We start from the raw sequence: 16,677 nt of genomic DNA on the forward strand, positions 1-16,677 counted from the left end.
AATGATTTAGGCTACAGCTGTGGTAACTATATTTTTGAATAGGGATTTCGAAACAAATTCCTCAAACAAGTGAATAACATACATGATGAAGGTGCAACCCACACAAACTTATCACAAATACATTTGACGCTTAATCCAGATCTGTGCAGGCTATTTTGGGACCATTGGTCACACCCTTCTTTGTTACAGCACCGTCAGTAGGCTATGTCCCAAAAACAGGTGAATGACCCAGCTTTCTATCAGATGAATGGAAGGTCAAATGACATTTCAGTGGTTGACAGACCTGTTTCTCTCTCCCAGAAAATGCAAATAGACTGGGGGTACCAACCAATACACTTTCATTAGCCTATAAGCCTACTTCTTAATCGAGCTGTTGGTTGATTGTCAGTATAAAAGGCAATCTGCATTAAACTGTATAATACCAAGAATGTTCATGTATAGGCCGCCTATATGGCAAAATTAAATTAAATGTCATTAGGCTTCAGGATAGAGAAAAGGTAAATATATGAGGGTCAAGTTGGTCTAGTAATCCATTAGACATGCAACATTGTTAGACAAAATGTCGTTATAAAAAATGTATAAATAAAGAAGAAAAAAACACAGTGGTAGCCTAATCTATTCTTCTTCTTTTTTTTTTTTTTTTTTAATCACATGCAGTGCACCTGCTTTAGAGGCTTAGTTACATTAGAAGTAACTGTTATCAACACTTTTATTATGAAGGACATATAGCCGGAAATACCGGTGGACTCTTACTGTTGTTGCAAGTGTTGTTCCTGTGATAGATAGATTGCCAGACATGTTACAGTTGGAAAAGAAAAAACACAGGAATAATACATCCGTGGCTATTTTAGTATAATATGTGTAATTCAATAAGAAACGGCTTATATAAGCGTTAGATTAAGTTGATCAGTCGTATTGTAGTTTGCAGTCACCTTAGGTCGGCTGCCTTGGTAGCCTACGTTAGCTAACCAGCTAACTTGTTTCAGACATTTGTTTTGTTTTGTTGAACACCACTTTGTATTTGGCTGACACATGAGTGTCTCACTTGTCGTTATCCGTTTGGAGTTAGCGGATCAGTCCCCTCTCCCACAAGGTTTCCAGTATTGTGCTGGTGAGTATGACCAGAGATAACAACTCGATAGACGCTGTTGCATTCTGATGTTATGTAAGTGTATGGGTTAAATTAGCTATCATGGCTAACCATGCTGCGTAACGGTAGCATTGTCCAACGTTTTATAAACTGATAATGCGTCTTATTTGGGCTTGAATGTCCAAAGGCCTTAGTAAGTCATTGTGTAGACGTTGAAAGCATGTCTTCACGCAGCAGAAATTGTTTGCTGATGGGTAACATTACGTCATACTCTCTGACATACAGGTGAAACGCCAGTCACACGTAGGCCAACTCAACATTACCTGTATTTAAAAGATGAGAAAACATTTGCAGTATATTGTGGAGGAAGGCCTCTTCACCTTTCTGGAACGTACCTATGGATGTCGGTCAGCCAATAGCTTTGTGGGACATCAGCTGATGTCAATGACCGGAACAAAAGTATTTTTTTTTCAGACCAAGGGAGGATTCCTGTGGTTGCTGCTTGGACTTATGGGTGCTGATCTGTGGTGATTCAGGTTCTACAACGCCGTAAACACCGTGACCCTTTAACCTTTCTAATCTTCTTCTCTCCTCTTTCAGTTGACATGTCAGAGGAAGATATGAGAGAGAAGGCCCTGGGAACTGCAAGGGCTTCGCTGAGTGGGAAGACTGATTTGGAGAGATCAGCAGTGGTGCACCAGCACATTGGAAGTAGGGCTATGGGCGATATGGTGATTGAGACCATTGGGTCCATCTCAGGTTAGTGACAATTCTCCATTACCCACCCAAAATGTATACCAGTCCATCCAAATGTATTGGGCTAGAACTGACCGACTACCAGTAGTTTAATCAGAGAGGGTTAAAGCGGAGTCTGTAATGAAGGATCTTTGGTTTAATAACCACTAAATTGTTTTATTAAGTTGAAAAGGTTGCGTGGAGGCCTTTAAGTTTCACTGTGTTTGTAATTCTTGAGCTTTGTTAACCTTCTGCAAATATCAATATTGCATTTGACTATCCGTTTGTTGAGTCAAGAAATGTAGGCTGACAGTGACTAGTTAGTGTGCAAACGTTTTTGTATTTACCCTTTGTCACCTCCCTCTTTCCTGTGAATCCTGATGAATGAAAATGCAGATAAAGGTGGAGATGAGTCTGGTGGTTCCAGTGAGAATGATCAGGTTTCCAAGGCAACTGAGGACCGGCCATCAAGCCGGAGTGTGAAAGAGGGCACAGAAGGGGGCACTGCCCCTGAGTCGCCCTCCAAGCAGCTGCCCGACCAGATCTCCTTCTTCAGTGGTAACCCCTCCGTGGAGATCGTCCATGGCATAATGCACCTCTACAAAACCAAGTGAGTCTCCACTGGTCTCTCAGTCAGGTAAAGGTGCAGTAAACGATTGCATGTGATCTCAAGCTAGTAATTTTTTTCACATTCAGCCCATTCCGTGGGTAGGCCTTAATTAGGACAGGCTCCGACATTTGAAAACAAACAACGTGAGGGCAGCCTTTCCCTCAAATAAAAAAAAGAAACCCTGTATGTGAGCTACCTCTTGGGTTTTGTTTGGTCTTTGGTTAAAATATAATGTGCTATCACTGACAGCACCTTGAAGATGTGTGGTTGAGCCTCTTGTCAGAATACAAACCCAATGCTCTTTGGACAAGTTGAGTGACTTGAGTTCTTGGATTGGAGGTCTCCTCCTTGATGTGATTTAGCATAGTTAGTTTGTAGACTTGGGCCGTGTCCAAAAGTCAAAGGCGCACGCTGGATAGTACCGTTCTTTCCAGTAGCGTCTCAGTTAGCTTGCTCCTCAGTATGCGTCCCTACCTACATTTGGACAGCACAAACTAGATGGCGTCACCTGACTCGGGGAGGGGGGTGTGTTGACGATTTGCATGACGTGTGGAGCTTGACCTGCGCTGCGCAATGGATTATGGGATATCTGAGGCCAAAAAAGATGCATCGATGCACGCTTGGAAATCACGCCAAACAAAGTACCCATCTAGTGAGAGCGCTTGACTTTCGGACAGTCTATTCTGACGTAACTTCCGGAAAATGCACACTGCCCAGCGTGTGTACTTAAGTTTCAGACACAGCCTTGGTCTGTAGAATTGGTTGATGGTAGCAGAAGTGAATCTGATTTTAGCAGGGGTGGTGCTCTTTAGATCTGAAAAGTGAATGTGAATATGCAATTAGGTATGGAACAAAAATGGATCTATGTAGCTTTTAGTATGAATGTGGTTCATGAGCATATGAACATGCTGATTGGAATCATGTTTCAAACCAAATGTATATATTGAAATGGCATTTTGCAAACAGGTCTAGATCTGAAAGCTCTGATCAGACTCCAGGTGTTTTTCCTTCTTTCTTTCTTCTGCATGACCTTTGACCCCATGTAAAGGTCATGGGTATATAGGAAACATGCTAGTATGGTGGACGACGGAAGCCCTGGCAAGTAGTGCTGGCAAACCACTTCTTCTGACTGTATCTCATGACATAGAAACTGTGCCACAGCAACACATTGTAGTAAATTCATGGGATAGTCTGTCACGTGTTGGTATGCTTCATGTCACTTCTGAGTACAGTAACTAATGGTGAGTCCAGAAATGAGTTTTGCAACATGGATACCAAGGGGACCAAGGCAAGACGGTCAATCATGAAGATTGGAATTTGCTTAGACTAGGGCAATGCCTGTTCAAACATGCTATTTGTATAGAAAACCTGTTGCCCAATTTCATGCCTGCAGGTATTCATGCCAGCTTTAAAAATAGGATGATGGAGTAACATCAGTACAGCTAAGTATTCATTAATGAATACTGAATATGATATTATGATAATTAACCTTTAATACATGTGTAGTGAGCGGAACTTAGGCATGGCTGCATATGACATTTTTTACAGATCAGAATGACATAAGCCTGACAGCTGTTTTCAGTTATGGCTATATGTTTGTTGTTAAATTTGGGACCGTCAGCATATTGCTTGTTTCAGTTTGGGACCTTGCAGTCGTAATTGTTGTTTGCTTATTCAACGTTTGAAGTCCAAAGTAGTGTAGTGATGTGGTGACCAGTTATCCTTCCTGTGTTAGGTAGTAAATCAGTGTTAACACCTGGGAAGGGCCTTTCTTCATCTGCAGAATCCAGAAATACTCCCTTTAGCTTGAACATTAACACATTTATCTGTAGACAGTAATTTAAGTAAACAATTTTAAGTTAACATTGGCTGTTTTTTTTTTTTTTTTTTATCTTAACCAACACAAACTTGTAAGGTTGCCTGTTTGGGAATTGAACCAATCAATCGATTGAGGTGGTGACGTTACCGTTGATCCACCAGTCTTGCATGCAGCAGTGAGCCTAATGACAGGCTTTCAGCCTGTTATTCCGACTGCAGAGTCATACAATGCACCTCAATGCATCAATCTCCAGTAGCCCGGATTATCATTGTTTCCTTATCATGCATTCCTCATGAGTCATTCACTTACTCCTTACCATACTTACCGTGTGTGTGTGTGTGTGTGTGTGTGTGTGTGTGTGTGTGTGTGTGTGTGTGTGTGTGTGTGTGTGTGTGTGTGTGTGTGTGTGTGTGTGTGTGTGTGTGTGTGTGTGTGTGTGTGTGTGTGTGTGTGTGTGTGTGTGTGTGTGTGTGTGTGTGTGTGTGTGTGTGTGTGTGTGTGTGTACGCCACAGTAAGATGACCTCCCTGACCGAGGACGTGCGGAGGAGCGCCATGCTGTGCATTCTGACGGTGCCGGCCACCATGACCAGCCACGACCTCATGCGCTTCGTGGCGCCCTTCAACGACGTCATGGAGCACATGAAGATCATCCGCGACTCCACGCCCAACCAGTACATGGTGCTGGTCAAGTTCAGAGCGCAGGTGAGCTCATAGTCATTCGCAACAGCCACCGCCCCACTAACACCGTACACTCCCTGTGACGGTAAAAGTCTACAACACAACACGAGAGTTGTTTCTAGTTGTTTGGAATTCAGTAGAGCAGTAAGAGCAAACATTTACCTAGGATTTAACATTTGCATTTCAGCATTGTTTTGACACCTGTTCGATTCAGAGTATGTGTGAGTACACAGAGTATGTGCATGGGTGTCATCTGTCATCTATTTATCTATCTACTACATGATAATACATTTGCATTTCCATTTACGTACACTTTCCATGACCTGGGCACAGAGAGCAACTCAGTCAGATGAATAAGCATAGAACCACGTGTTGCAAAACCCTTGTCTGTGAGTTGAGTTGAGCTGAGTTGAGCTGAAGGCAAGTTATCAATGTCATCGCCGTTATGAACTTGTTGCTGCTTGAAGAACACAATGTTGAGTTGAGCTGAGTTCAGCTGAAGGCAAGTTATCAATATGTCATCGATGTTATGAACTTGTTGCTATCAATATGTCATCGATGTTATGAACTTGTTGCTGCTTGAAGAACACAATACTGAGTGGGCTGGGGTCCAGTCCTGACGACTGTGTTTGCTTTTCCCAGGCTGATGCAGACAGTTTCTACACCGCCTGCAATGGCCGCCAGTTCAACTCCATTGAGGAGGCGGTGTGTCAACTCGTCTATGTGGAGCGAGCTGAGGTCATCAAATCGGAGGAGGTGCGGGGGAAACTTTCACAACCGCTGTTTGATCTTTACAGTTGTCAGAAGGGCGTTTTTCAAATTCCTCACTTAAATGTCGAGCTCTAAAACCATTGTAGCGGTCATGTAAACTATTTTGGTATACATTTCCCACACTGAGGATTTGAATCTCATTCATGGTTTATTTGGTCAGACTTTATCTTTAATACCTTACAATCAGGGATGTAGTGGATGGGATGTAGGGATAAACACAGTTTATCCACCTCTCAAAAGAGGTTACTCCCCAATTGCAACTTTTAACATTCAAAAATCACACTGTATTACCCACATTCACAATATGTGCACTCATCAGCACTCTAGGAACCATTTAATACCACATACCCACCATCATTAAACACGTTCTGAATGTTTTTTAAATAAATCTGATACCGTATGGCGCAGTCCACCTCACCGAGATCACAGAATTCATAGTTTACCCACCTCTTATTTTACCACTACATCCCTGCTTGCATTGATATGCTGCTTTATTTGTACTTCAAGAAGGCAGTTATGATAAATAATTTATTACATTTGAGCTTTTATCCAAACAATGGTCACATCATGCCAGTTAGTTGTGCCCATGTTTGGACATTTTACAGTCAAGTACACTTATGTACAGTCAACATAAGTCCACACATGGGCGTGGTGGAGCAGCGGTAACAACATCTCCTGACAATTGGGCAATCCAGGTCCAATTCCCGCACCCGCCCTTTTGCGATCCGTGTCCGTGTTGCTTTGGCTAAAAGCGCCTGCTGAATGGCGGCCGACTTTAACTTGAACGTGGAATTGATTCGTGCAAATGGGTTCACTCGGCCTGCCGTCTCCATTCTGGCTGCGTCATCCGCAGGGGGCCAGTCTGCCGGTGATGGATCTCACGGAGCTGCCTAAGTGCACGGTCTGCCTGGAGCGGATGGACGAGTCGGTCAACGGAGTCCTCACCACCCTGTGCAACCACAGCTTCCACAGCCAGTGCCTGCAGCGCTGGGAGGATGCCTCGTGAGTAGCCCCATCGAAATCTCTCTCTCTATCTCTCTGTCACTTTGTCTCTATCTCTGTCTCGCTCTCTTTCTTTCTCCTTTCTGTCTCTGCTTGTGGTGACTCAAATTTGAAGAGGCTTGCGCTGCATTTACATTAGTTTATTTGCTTCTCTTTTTGTTATGTTTTCTCGGAAAAGTGATGCTTAATGATAAAAAAAGAGGGTGTAAATGGAACAAATCATTTACATTAGAGTTGGCTACATAGCTACTGTTAGTGATCTATTTTATCATGGTTGCCATCACTCAGCTCTGTCTACATTTAGCATCTGCTAACTTGTTGTAGCATGTAGCAGCGGCAACAAAATGATGCCATCCGGTGATCTACTCTACTGCATATGTGGTAATTACTGCACATGATGGCATAGTGACATCTGACGTGCTGCCTCAGATGTGTTGTGACTCATAGACTGTATGTTCTATATATACAGTCTATGGTGTGACTGTGTACAGTAAATTGTTGTGGTCAATTAGAGGCTGAAAATGCTGTTAGTGTGGGTGGGGGATTTCCATGATGCCCACGTAGGTGCATTACGGCATGGTCGTCAACCACCCCAGTGTTCCTTTCATACCAATGGGGCATGAACACACTTCCCTTTCTGCTCAATTACACCTGACCTGCCGTTGACACACACTCTCTGTCTGTCTCTCTCTCCCACACACACACACACACACACACACACACCGACAGACAGATAGACAGATAGATAGACAGATAGTGCTCACTCAAATATGTACACATATAGAAACATTCAGAGGTGTGAATCTGTGGTTTCTCTCGTGGGTGACCTTACTGAAAGGGCTGGGTGCTTCTTTTGGATTCCAGTAAAACATGTGTTTACGTTGGAGTCACTGAAATGCCTTTGTACCATTGTGTTGGTGAATGTTTTCATAGCACAGGTGAACAGCGTTTTCCATTGGTATTGTTCTCAGCCTGTAACCACAATGTGAACACTGAGGACCCTAATTTAAATGCTGGACAAATTGTAGTGTAACTAAAGCTTGCTTAACAAGTATGCAAAATCTATTTGCAAATACATTACCACGAGAAACATCCCAATGCACGAACGTTAGCTGGTCAGCTAAAAGCGGATCTCATGCCACACGATGTTGTTAGTATCATGCACAAGAACTTTGCTCATAGACTGACTTTGCACTTTGCCCTGCATTTAAATGGCGGCCCCTAGTTTGCAGTAGCGTGCTGTTTGTCTGGTATTTAAGACTAAGAGCCTCTGGTGTTTTTGCTGCTGCTCTTTTTAGGTGTCCTGTCTGCAGATACTGCCAGACGCCGGAGCCCGTGGAGGAGAACAAGTGCTTTGAGTGCGGCGTGCAGGAGGTAACAGTTCATCAGTTCACCTCAGTTCATCTCAGCAGCGTGAGGGCAAAGTCAGGTCACACAGCACACCGAATCATCAAGGAGAGGTCCTACATGTAATTAGAGAAGGTTCTTCACTGGGTATTCCCAAACCAAGGGCTTTGTGTGGAACTTTTTCCGCACAGAATCCCCTTTGTTGTGGTAAACAGGCTCCGCATAATTGGCAGTGGTTAAAAAGATGTTTGTCAAAGAACCGCTCAAAGGGATTTGGAAAGCAGTGAGCATTAAACCTTGATGAATAGAACATTATGCTTCTTAATGGTGACAGAATGGAAATATTTTTTGTCTTGGTTTTGATGAATTAGGAGAGGTTGTGCACAACCAAAGAGCTATCATGAACATGAGGCATGGTTGTGCCCTCCTTCATATGAAAATCTTGAACTTGAAAATAGCCACTAAAAAAGACCATTTCAATACCCAGCCTAAATATAAGGTTTTAATTGGACTTGTAAAATTGCAATTGAGTTGTTTTTTTATGAATCAAAGTTGAATATATACTATTGTACCATCAGGGAACACAGTACAATACTCTATAATACTGTCTGTAATATTATAAACTATCTGAATAAGGTGTATAATGTTAAGCCTGGACTGTACCACGAGACATTTACTTTACATTTACACTTTTATTCTGTATTTGAAATATTGATAGCTGACAAGCAGGAAGTCATGGGTATCCAGTGTCAGTGTTATCACGTTTCAGCACATTCATCAAGTATAGTCTTAGTTTTCTTATAATGTTCCCTCTCTCTCTTTCTCTCCCCTTTGCCCCCCCCCCCCCCCCACCAAAAACAGAATTTATGGATCTGTCTGATCTGCGGGCATATTGGGTGTGGCCGGTACGTCAGTCGCCATGCCTACAAGCACTTTGAGGAGACGCAGCACACCTACGCCATGCAACTGACTAACCACCGTGTCTGGGACTACGCCGGAGGTACAAAACCACTGCTCGAGGTCAAAACCTCCACCTGCCGCTTGAACTGAACCAGGCTGAAAGTGAAAATAGCTGATGGAGGTCATTGCATCTATGAGAGAGAGAGAGAGAGAGAGAGAGAGAGAGAGAGAGAGAGAGAGAGAGAGAGAGAGAGAGAGAGAGAGAGAGAGAGAGAGAGAGAGAGAGAGAGAGAGAGAGAGAGAGAGAGAGAGAGAGAGAGAGAGAGAGAGAGAGAGAGAGAGAGAGAGAGAGAGAGAGAGAGAGAGAGAGAGAGAGAGAGAGAGAGAGAGATTCAGTTTCTACTTCTGTAGAAGACAGATCCATTAGTGTACATTATAGCTGGGTGGGTCGGCCAGTTAGACTAACCCATTCAGCTGTGGTCCTCTTGACTGCCACTTCTTGTGTAATAACTGACCTGTGCGTGGACCTTGCTCTGTTGCTGATGCTGCCTCGTTTTTTCTGCCCGGGCCAGACAATTACGTCCATCGTCTCGTGGCCAGTAAGACGGACGGGAAGATGGTGCAGTACGAATGCGAAGGAGACACGTGCCAGGACGAGAAAATCGATGCTCTACAGTTAGAGGTATTGTTGGTGCGCCATAGTGTACACAGGAAGTGTACTTATTCTTCTACCACACGTGTTACAAGTGCATGCACATTGGTTCCTCAACTGCTGTGGGTGCAGATTGATGGTGTGTGCTTTCACACGATGTACCGCAGGTTTGCTGCAGCTGTGGATATGTTTACAGTGCCTGCAGTGATCTCGTCGCTGTGTACAATTAATAAAATGTTAAAGCAACAGTAATACAATGTAAAACATCCGCCCGCACAACTCCTAGTGTGAACACCCCCTAAAGCACTTTTCCGCTGTTGCACGCATGCTATTGTTTATCCAGCAGATAACGATGTCCATGGACTTTATGAAAGTATGATGTTTTGCGACATCGAAGCAAGTCAAATTTGTAGTTCCTTATGTCTCATTTCATCAAACTACAGATACGCTAGCCGATCTGTTACATAGTGCGATTACAGTCGATAGAAGGCCGCAAAGTGAAAGCAGAAGTGCTGTTCACCCTGTTACAAGTTGATGAACCGCTGAAATGATTTTGGAAACATTAACATGAGCACAAACTCTTTAGTGTTGCTTTAACATCATAACTATTAGTAATACTACTGTTATGACAGAGTAGAACTAGTTACGGTTTTGCAGCCGTTATTACTAGTCATGCTACAGCACCTACGACTGTATTTGTCAGTGTACATGAGCCTTGGTACTGCAGCTATGCAACCATGGCTACGAGGTTCTTAATTGGTGTCCTCTGAAAAGGACAGAACTGAAAAGAATTAAATAAGCATGCATGATTTCTTCCCACAGTACTCCTACCTACTGACCAGCCAACTGGAGTCACAGCGCATTTACTGGGAAAACAAGATCGTCCATCTGGAAAAAGACACTGCGGAGGAGGTGGCTGTTTTGACATGAAGGCTTTTCTTTCCGGTCCTCCAGTTCTCACACATGCCACTATAGCCATTCGTTTCTATTACGGCATGACTTCCTCGTTGTGCCAGACATATAGGGTTCAACATGTGACCACTTAGTGGCAGTATGTGAGGTCAGCTGACTGCCTCTGCTAGCAGTTACGGTTATAATCATATTAGAAGACAGGGAGCATAAGGTTACTTAGGATAAGGGTGGCCTATAGTTGCACTGCCTTTTCTGTTCTCGCTTGAAGTTTTGTTGTCAGTTTCCTGCTCTGTGGCAGATAATTCAGCTTATTTTGAGCATAACGTCCGGCAAAACATTTTCAATACATTTCAGTTAAAGTTTTAAAGTTTCTACAAACACATGTTCTCATACACCTGTCTGTGTCTGCAGATTAATAACATGAAAGCCAAATTCAAGGAGACCATCGAGAAGTGTGACAATCTGGAGCTCAAGCTGAGCGAATTAACCAAAGAGAAACAGTCTATGGAGAAGAAGTAAGTACACTACACTACTTTATTTTTTAGTGTACTTAGTAATGAATAAAATAGTATAACAGACATGATTTCTCAACATCACTAACTTAGACTAATGGGAAACCAGACTGGGCTGTCCATCATTTCAAGAGTTATCATGAAATGACGATTGGTAACAAAGAAGGCGTCACCCTGTCAGGAAGTGGTCAAAATTGTGTTCTCATTGAATTGCGGTGGTTTCCCTCCTTCTCTGTGAAAAAGTGAATATTGTACGGACGCATCTTTCTCTTTCGCATTCGGCCACTGCAGGCTGTATTTGTCGCTCGCTACTAGAAATGTATGAAGTTGTTATTTTCACTTCTATATTTAGTCTTCATGATCACTTCCACTTCTTCTCTACTCCATTTATCGTCTCTCCCTTCCTCTTATGTGTCCTCTCATTCTTTGTACGTTTTTGATGCTGTTTGATACTGATTTTCAGTCTGTACTGATACAGCGCTATTCCCACCCTCAATTGTATATTACATCCTGTGTCTTGCCTGTGCCTGTTGGGGTGTCCACGACCATGGCGACCTTGACAGGGACAATTGCATTACTCTAACCCACCCATAGCATCTATTTATTTTTAAATGTACATACTGTATTTATTCTTATTCTTATACATAGCCTTACTGCCCTTAATCTATTCTTACTGTTTTTTTATATTATTGTTGAGTGTTGTACTTGAGAGCAAAGATTAACCGGAGTCAAATTCGTTGTTTGTTCACGCGAACCTGGCCAATAAAGCTGATTCTGAATTGCTCTCTCTTTCTATGTTTCTATCTCTCTCTCTCTCTCTCCTCTCTCTCTCTCTCTCCTCTTTCTCTCTCTCTCTCTCTCTCTCTCTCCCTCCCTCCCGCCCTCCCTCCAGGTGCACCCAGTTGAACACGCGCATCACCAAGCTGACGCAGGAGCTGCGCGAGGAGCAGGAGATGAACCGCTGCCTGCGCGCCAACCAGACGGAGCTGCAGACGCAGCTGCAGGAGGAGGAGCGGCGGGAGCGCGAGGCCCTGCAGCGCAAGGACGCCGCCATCGCCGAGCTCCAGGAGCAGCTGCGCGACCTCATGTTCTACCTGGAGACGCAGCAGCAGATCGACCGCATGCCGGCCGACGCGCGCCAGGAGATCCAGGAGGGACAGATCAACATCGCCGCCGGGCCGGGCCAGGCCACCGCCGCCGGACAGTCCTCGTCCGGCGGCGGCGGCTCCTCGGCCCTCGGGGGAGGAGGGGGCAAGCTGGGCGGCAGGAAGGGCCGCTCCAAAAGGGGGAAGTAGAGGACCGAGGAGAGGAGCAGGGGAGCTGGGCGAGTCTCCCTGAGCCAGTGAGGGGGGGGAAGCTTTAGTTCCAATCACACATGCCAGTGCACCCCCCTTCCTCCCTCCCTCCCTCCCTCCCTCGTTTGCCATGACAGCACAACAACCGTCAGCCCCTTGCACATTTTGTTATTCGAGGCTTCCGTTATGCTGCTCAGCCCTGTTTGTTCGCACACATATGCAAACACACACACACACACACTAAAGATGATACTACACAACATAGGGCTGAAAGTGGTAAGGGACAGAGGGGAGGCCTCTAACACTGGACTCATTCGTGTTGCTCTTGCCTTTAAAGCAGAGCTGTCATCACACTCGGAAGTGTGGTGTCAGAGCTGGGATGCACACTTGCACAAAAAACACAAAATACACACACACACACACACACACACACACACACACATACACTCTGAGTTAAAAAAAAACACTTGCATAACTGGAGTGCAATTCAGCCATGTTTGTAATTTTGCCATCTCCCCTTTTTTTGTGTTCTGTGGCGTCGTTGACACATGTTGTGTGTGTCTCTCTCTCTCTCTCTCTCTCTCTCTCTCTCTCTCTCTCTCTCTCTCTCTCTCTCTCTCTCTCTCTCTCTCTCTCTCTCTCTCTCTCTCTCTCTCTCTCTCTCTCTCTCTCTCTCTCTCTCTCGGCTCAAATGCGGTTTCCAGTAGGCACTTGCCAATAGCTGACTCACCAGAGGTGAGGGCAAAACCCTTTAGGTGTCGTTTATTTCTGTGTGTGTGTGTGTGGTCCATGTAGCCTGTAGTCGTGTTGCGCTCCGTCACCTGAGAACACGCCTGAACTGTAACAACAGGACCGAGGAACTGGAATGCTTTTCTCAAACCTTGTCCAAGAGCTTACACTGTGCACTGCGATTACAAAGACATATCTATTGATCGATAGTCAAGAAAGGGTGTAACGTTGGGCCACCGCACTGTGTGAAACACACTTATCTTAGGACAGGATTTCCTTCTCGATCACACTTCAGAGTGTTCTCAAGTCAGATCGCATGGCAAGATAGATCCGCAGGAAGAGAGCCGTGCCAGGCAGGTAGTGTGCTGGCCAGTGTCCAGGTTCGTTATTGCCCCACTGCACAGGTTGTGAGGTTTGTGGACGGCTCTGTGCAGATTCCCACAGGAGGCGTGTTAAACCAAACAAACAACAACAAAAAAAAAACCTGCCGATAAAAACTTGTATTTTTTGCCAGGTGCCTATACCTTATTAAATTAATTTAAGTCGACTCTTTTCATTTATTTTGTCTTTTTATGCTAAAGTGACGCTATATTTATTCTGTGGGGAGCACAAGTAGATTTTAGTTAATACATTTTTTAAGAGCCAAAACATTTCTGTACAAGTTCTTCTGTAAGCATAAAGTTGTTCTTTTTTATACAAATAGTTCTGTTGGAAAGTAGCACTAGTTCTGAAGGATTTTGTGAGCGCTTTAATTATGTTTAATTCCCACTTAAGTTTCCTGTGTTTTCCTGCACAGACATGTACAATCTCACCAGAATGTTAAGGGCTTGAGAGGTTTACCTTTTACTTTTTTGAGAGGTTTGTAAACACAAACTATCATTTATCATACAGTAAGTCCACTTGTTAATGATTACAACATGGATCAGACTGGGTTAGCTTTACCTCAAAACTTTGAACAGTGTCAGCAACTATCCACTCCTTCTAGCCTCAGCAGTGATGCCCCCATAATATCTCACTTGATATGATCCCTGCCACGCACAGAAAGGTTAAGAAAAGGTCATATATTTAACTCCATTTAGCCACATACTTAACTCTGTTTAGGTACTGAAACTGAAATTAAAAAAAAAAAAAAGAAAACATCTGCACAGAGGCCGTGGTGGACTTCATGATCACTTCAGTCTTAATAAACCTTTAAACAAAAACATATCAGTGGTGGTGGTGTTTTTCACTAATAACTTACTCACAAGTATTTTCCCTCCATATTAATATATTTGTAACGTTATTTACTTACTCAGCTTTTTAATGTTCATTGCACAAGCTGGACAACTCTACTGATGATACATTTGAGACCACAATCACAGGATATAATTTAACATCTTTATTACTTTTAAACAAAACAAAATGGCTTTAATATATTGATTATGGTGCATGTGGTGTATGTGTATGGAATATGTGTGTTCTTATGTCCATGCATAAGAGCTTAGAGCAAAAACAGGAAATAATGCTATGGCCCAGTCCGTTAACTCTTTCAGGGTGGTGTGCTTAAGCACCATAAAGCAGTGGTTTGTCCCTTTTTCTTCTTCAGGAGAACGTTGCAGAAGTTATCTTGGGCTGTGGCGGTGGCCATCTTTGCCACAGAAAGGCTGTAGGGAGTCTGCTTCCCCTGCAGGTGAGCCTCACGCTTCTGCGTCAAGTTCTGCTCTAGCCGGTTCAGGCTGAGCTGACTTAGGAATGTCATGGCTGGCCCTCCTTTGAGAGGAGGCCCCTTCTTCACAGAGTCGTCCTGAGTCGCCCGTTTGGAGATGATTACAGAGTTGGACATGAGGTGAGAGGGACCAGACGGTTTGTGGAAGGTGCGGCGGTTGGCCAGCCTACGTCTGCCGCTGATGTCCAGCTGTTTCGTGTCCAGTTTTGTCTCATGCTTCATACTCAGGCTACACTCACTTTCTGTAACCATTCTCTTTCCCAGGCGATCATGCTGTTGAGCTTTGTATGGAGTCTCCGGGTTCTTAAGGATATCTGGGTGTTCTGCCAGATGGAAGATTGGCTTGGGTTTGGGCCCATCCGGTTCCTTGAGGTTCATCAGATACCTGTTCTGTATCTTCTGCCAGTTACCGGGCAGCTCCCTGCTGACTTCGGCCTTACCCTCACCTTGAGCCGTTCTCGCGTCACCTGTGCTGTTGGACAAACGCCGACGAACAATCTGCTCGCCGACATACTTGACAACCAGCTCGGGAAACCCCCAGAGTTGCTCGCTCAGCTTACGATGCAAGTGGAATTCCAGCTTCTGTAAGAGCACCTGGGAGTTTACGGATACTTTGGTCATTTCAGGGGATGACTTGATGGTCGGCTGGGGGACAGCAGATGGCAGAATGGAGGCTGTTGTCTGGTCCTCTGTTGTGGTTTTTACTCTGGATGCTTTCTGGGCATATTTCAGCCTCCTGGGAAGCAACATCCTCACTATCTGGATTACCAAAATGGCAAACTTCCAACGCCTGCGGGGAGATTTCCTTTGGAGTTTGACTTGGGGGAGTGTTGAAGTGGCTCGTCTGGTTACAGTCTCAGCTGCAGAACTTTCAGTCTGCTCATTTTTGCTGGATGCTGCCTCTGGAGATGACATTCTTGGGTCTAAGTTAAATGGCCTCCCATGTGGATGAGTTGGCTGGCTGCAAGATAGATACTCTAAGGCCAATAAAGCAGAAGAATTCCTTAATTCGTTGGGAGCATGGTGAGGACTGGCTCCGTGAAAGCTGGTCTTGCTTCGTTGTCGGTGTAGTTGCCGAGGACTGGGTCTCCTACTTCCTGAGTGGATGCTGGAGCCGCACTGTCTACAACTGCCACTCTTCTGTGAGGTGGATCGACTGCTGTACCCCGAAAGGGACAGCTCATAATACGATGTGGACAAATCAGATGATGACGAGTGTTGGAGGCGACACTGTTTGAGTTGCACCTCATACTTTTCCAGTCGCTGTATAATCCTCATGTAGAAAGTGAGAATGGCATCCATGTAATGGATACTGCCATAATGTCTAGGCTGCCTGGAAAGAGGGGAAAAATATTTACAGAACAGCACAACTGGACTGGGAGAAACATGTGTTTAACTTGTAGGAATTTACCTGAAGGGCTCTGATCCATCCTGTAAGAGGAAAATAATAGGTAATGCGCACTATTTGAAAACAGAACCAACCTCAAAGTACTCAAATAAGTGGCAGGTCACATCTTGTTTTCCTTACCTCACACAGGATTCCCCAGGATCCAAGAAGTCTCCAGAGTATATAGCAGCAAAATACAGCTAGCACTATATGAACATTATCATATGGGGTTAGTCCAAATCTTTTCTCAACAACAAATTCAGGAAATGTCCCTATATTCTTGGGGACACGAAATCTGAAATTTGTGTTTAACATTTCCGAGTATCCACCCTATATGGTGGTCGGATTGGTCAAACACATCAAAACTGTAGCTGTTCCAGAAGTGATTATGGCAAGGAGAAGCAAGGAACGATGGTGCGCGTGTTGTCAGAACGTTCTAATTGGTCGTCATCAGTATTGCTTTTATGACATGCAGTCAGATCGGTTTCAGTGAGGGCAACACAAAATTAAATAGCTCATAATATGAGTAGGA

At 44.3% G+C, this 16,677-nt stretch overlaps 2 protein-coding genes across 2 annotated transcripts; one reads left to right on the forward strand and one right to left on the reverse strand.

Annotated features, from left to right (window-relative positions):
• The first annotated feature begins 746 nt into the window (after positions 1 to 746).
• brap (BRCA1 associated protein) lies at positions 747 to 13,600 on the forward strand. The gene is made up of 12 exons (XM_062527654.1): positions 747 to 1,111; positions 1,691 to 1,849; positions 2,222 to 2,435; positions 4,768 to 4,957; positions 5,576 to 5,689; positions 6,558 to 6,706; positions 8,005 to 8,080; positions 8,915 to 9,053; positions 9,526 to 9,635; positions 10,428 to 10,517; positions 10,929 to 11,032; positions 11,922 to 13,600. The coding sequence occupies exons 1-12, from the start codon at positions 1,033 to 1,035 to the stop codon at positions 12,322 to 12,324; spliced, it is 1,827 nt and encodes a 608-aa protein (XP_062383638.1). The 5' UTR covers positions 747 to 1,032; the 3' UTR covers positions 12,325 to 13,600.
• An 839-nt stretch (positions 13,601 to 14,439) lies between these two features.
• Positions 14,440 to 16,194, reverse strand: LOC134071078 (uncharacterized). Its single transcript, XM_062527655.1, has 2 exons — positions 16,170 to 16,194; positions 14,440 to 16,091 (listed from the first exon to the last, which is right to left on the reverse strand). The coding sequence occupies exon 2, from the start codon at positions 16,058 to 16,060 to the stop codon at positions 14,582 to 14,584; it is 1,479 nt and encodes a 492-aa protein (XP_062383639.1). The 5' UTR covers positions 16,061 to 16,091; positions 16,170 to 16,194; the 3' UTR covers positions 14,440 to 14,581.
• Between the last annotated feature and the right edge of the window lie 483 nt (positions 16,195 to 16,677).

This window comes from Sardina pilchardus, chromosome 23 (genome assembly GCF_963854185.1).
Source record: "Sardina pilchardus chromosome 23, fSarPil1.1, whole genome shotgun sequence".
Classification (NCBI taxonomy): domain Eukaryota; kingdom Metazoa; phylum Chordata; class Actinopteri; order Clupeiformes; family Clupeidae; genus Sardina; species Sardina pilchardus.

Excerpts from the sequence above, each read along its gene's own strand:
- LOC134071078 (XM_062527655.1), bottom strand. The coding sequence starts at position 16,060 with ATGGATGCCATTCTCACTTTCTACATGAGGATTATACAGCGACTGGAA.
- brap (XM_062527654.1), top strand. The coding sequence starts at position 1,033 with ATGAGTGTCTCACTTGTCGTTATCCGTTTGGAGTTAGCGGATCAGTCC. Across the intron at positions 2,436-4,767 it reads ATGCACCTCTACAAAACCAA|TAAGATGACCTCCCTGACCG; the intron begins GTGAGTCTCCAC and ends TGTACGCCACAG. Across the intron at positions 8,081-8,914 it reads TTGAGTGCGGCGTGCAGGAG|AATTTATGGATCTGTCTGAT; the intron begins GTAACAGTTCAT and ends CACCAAAAACAG.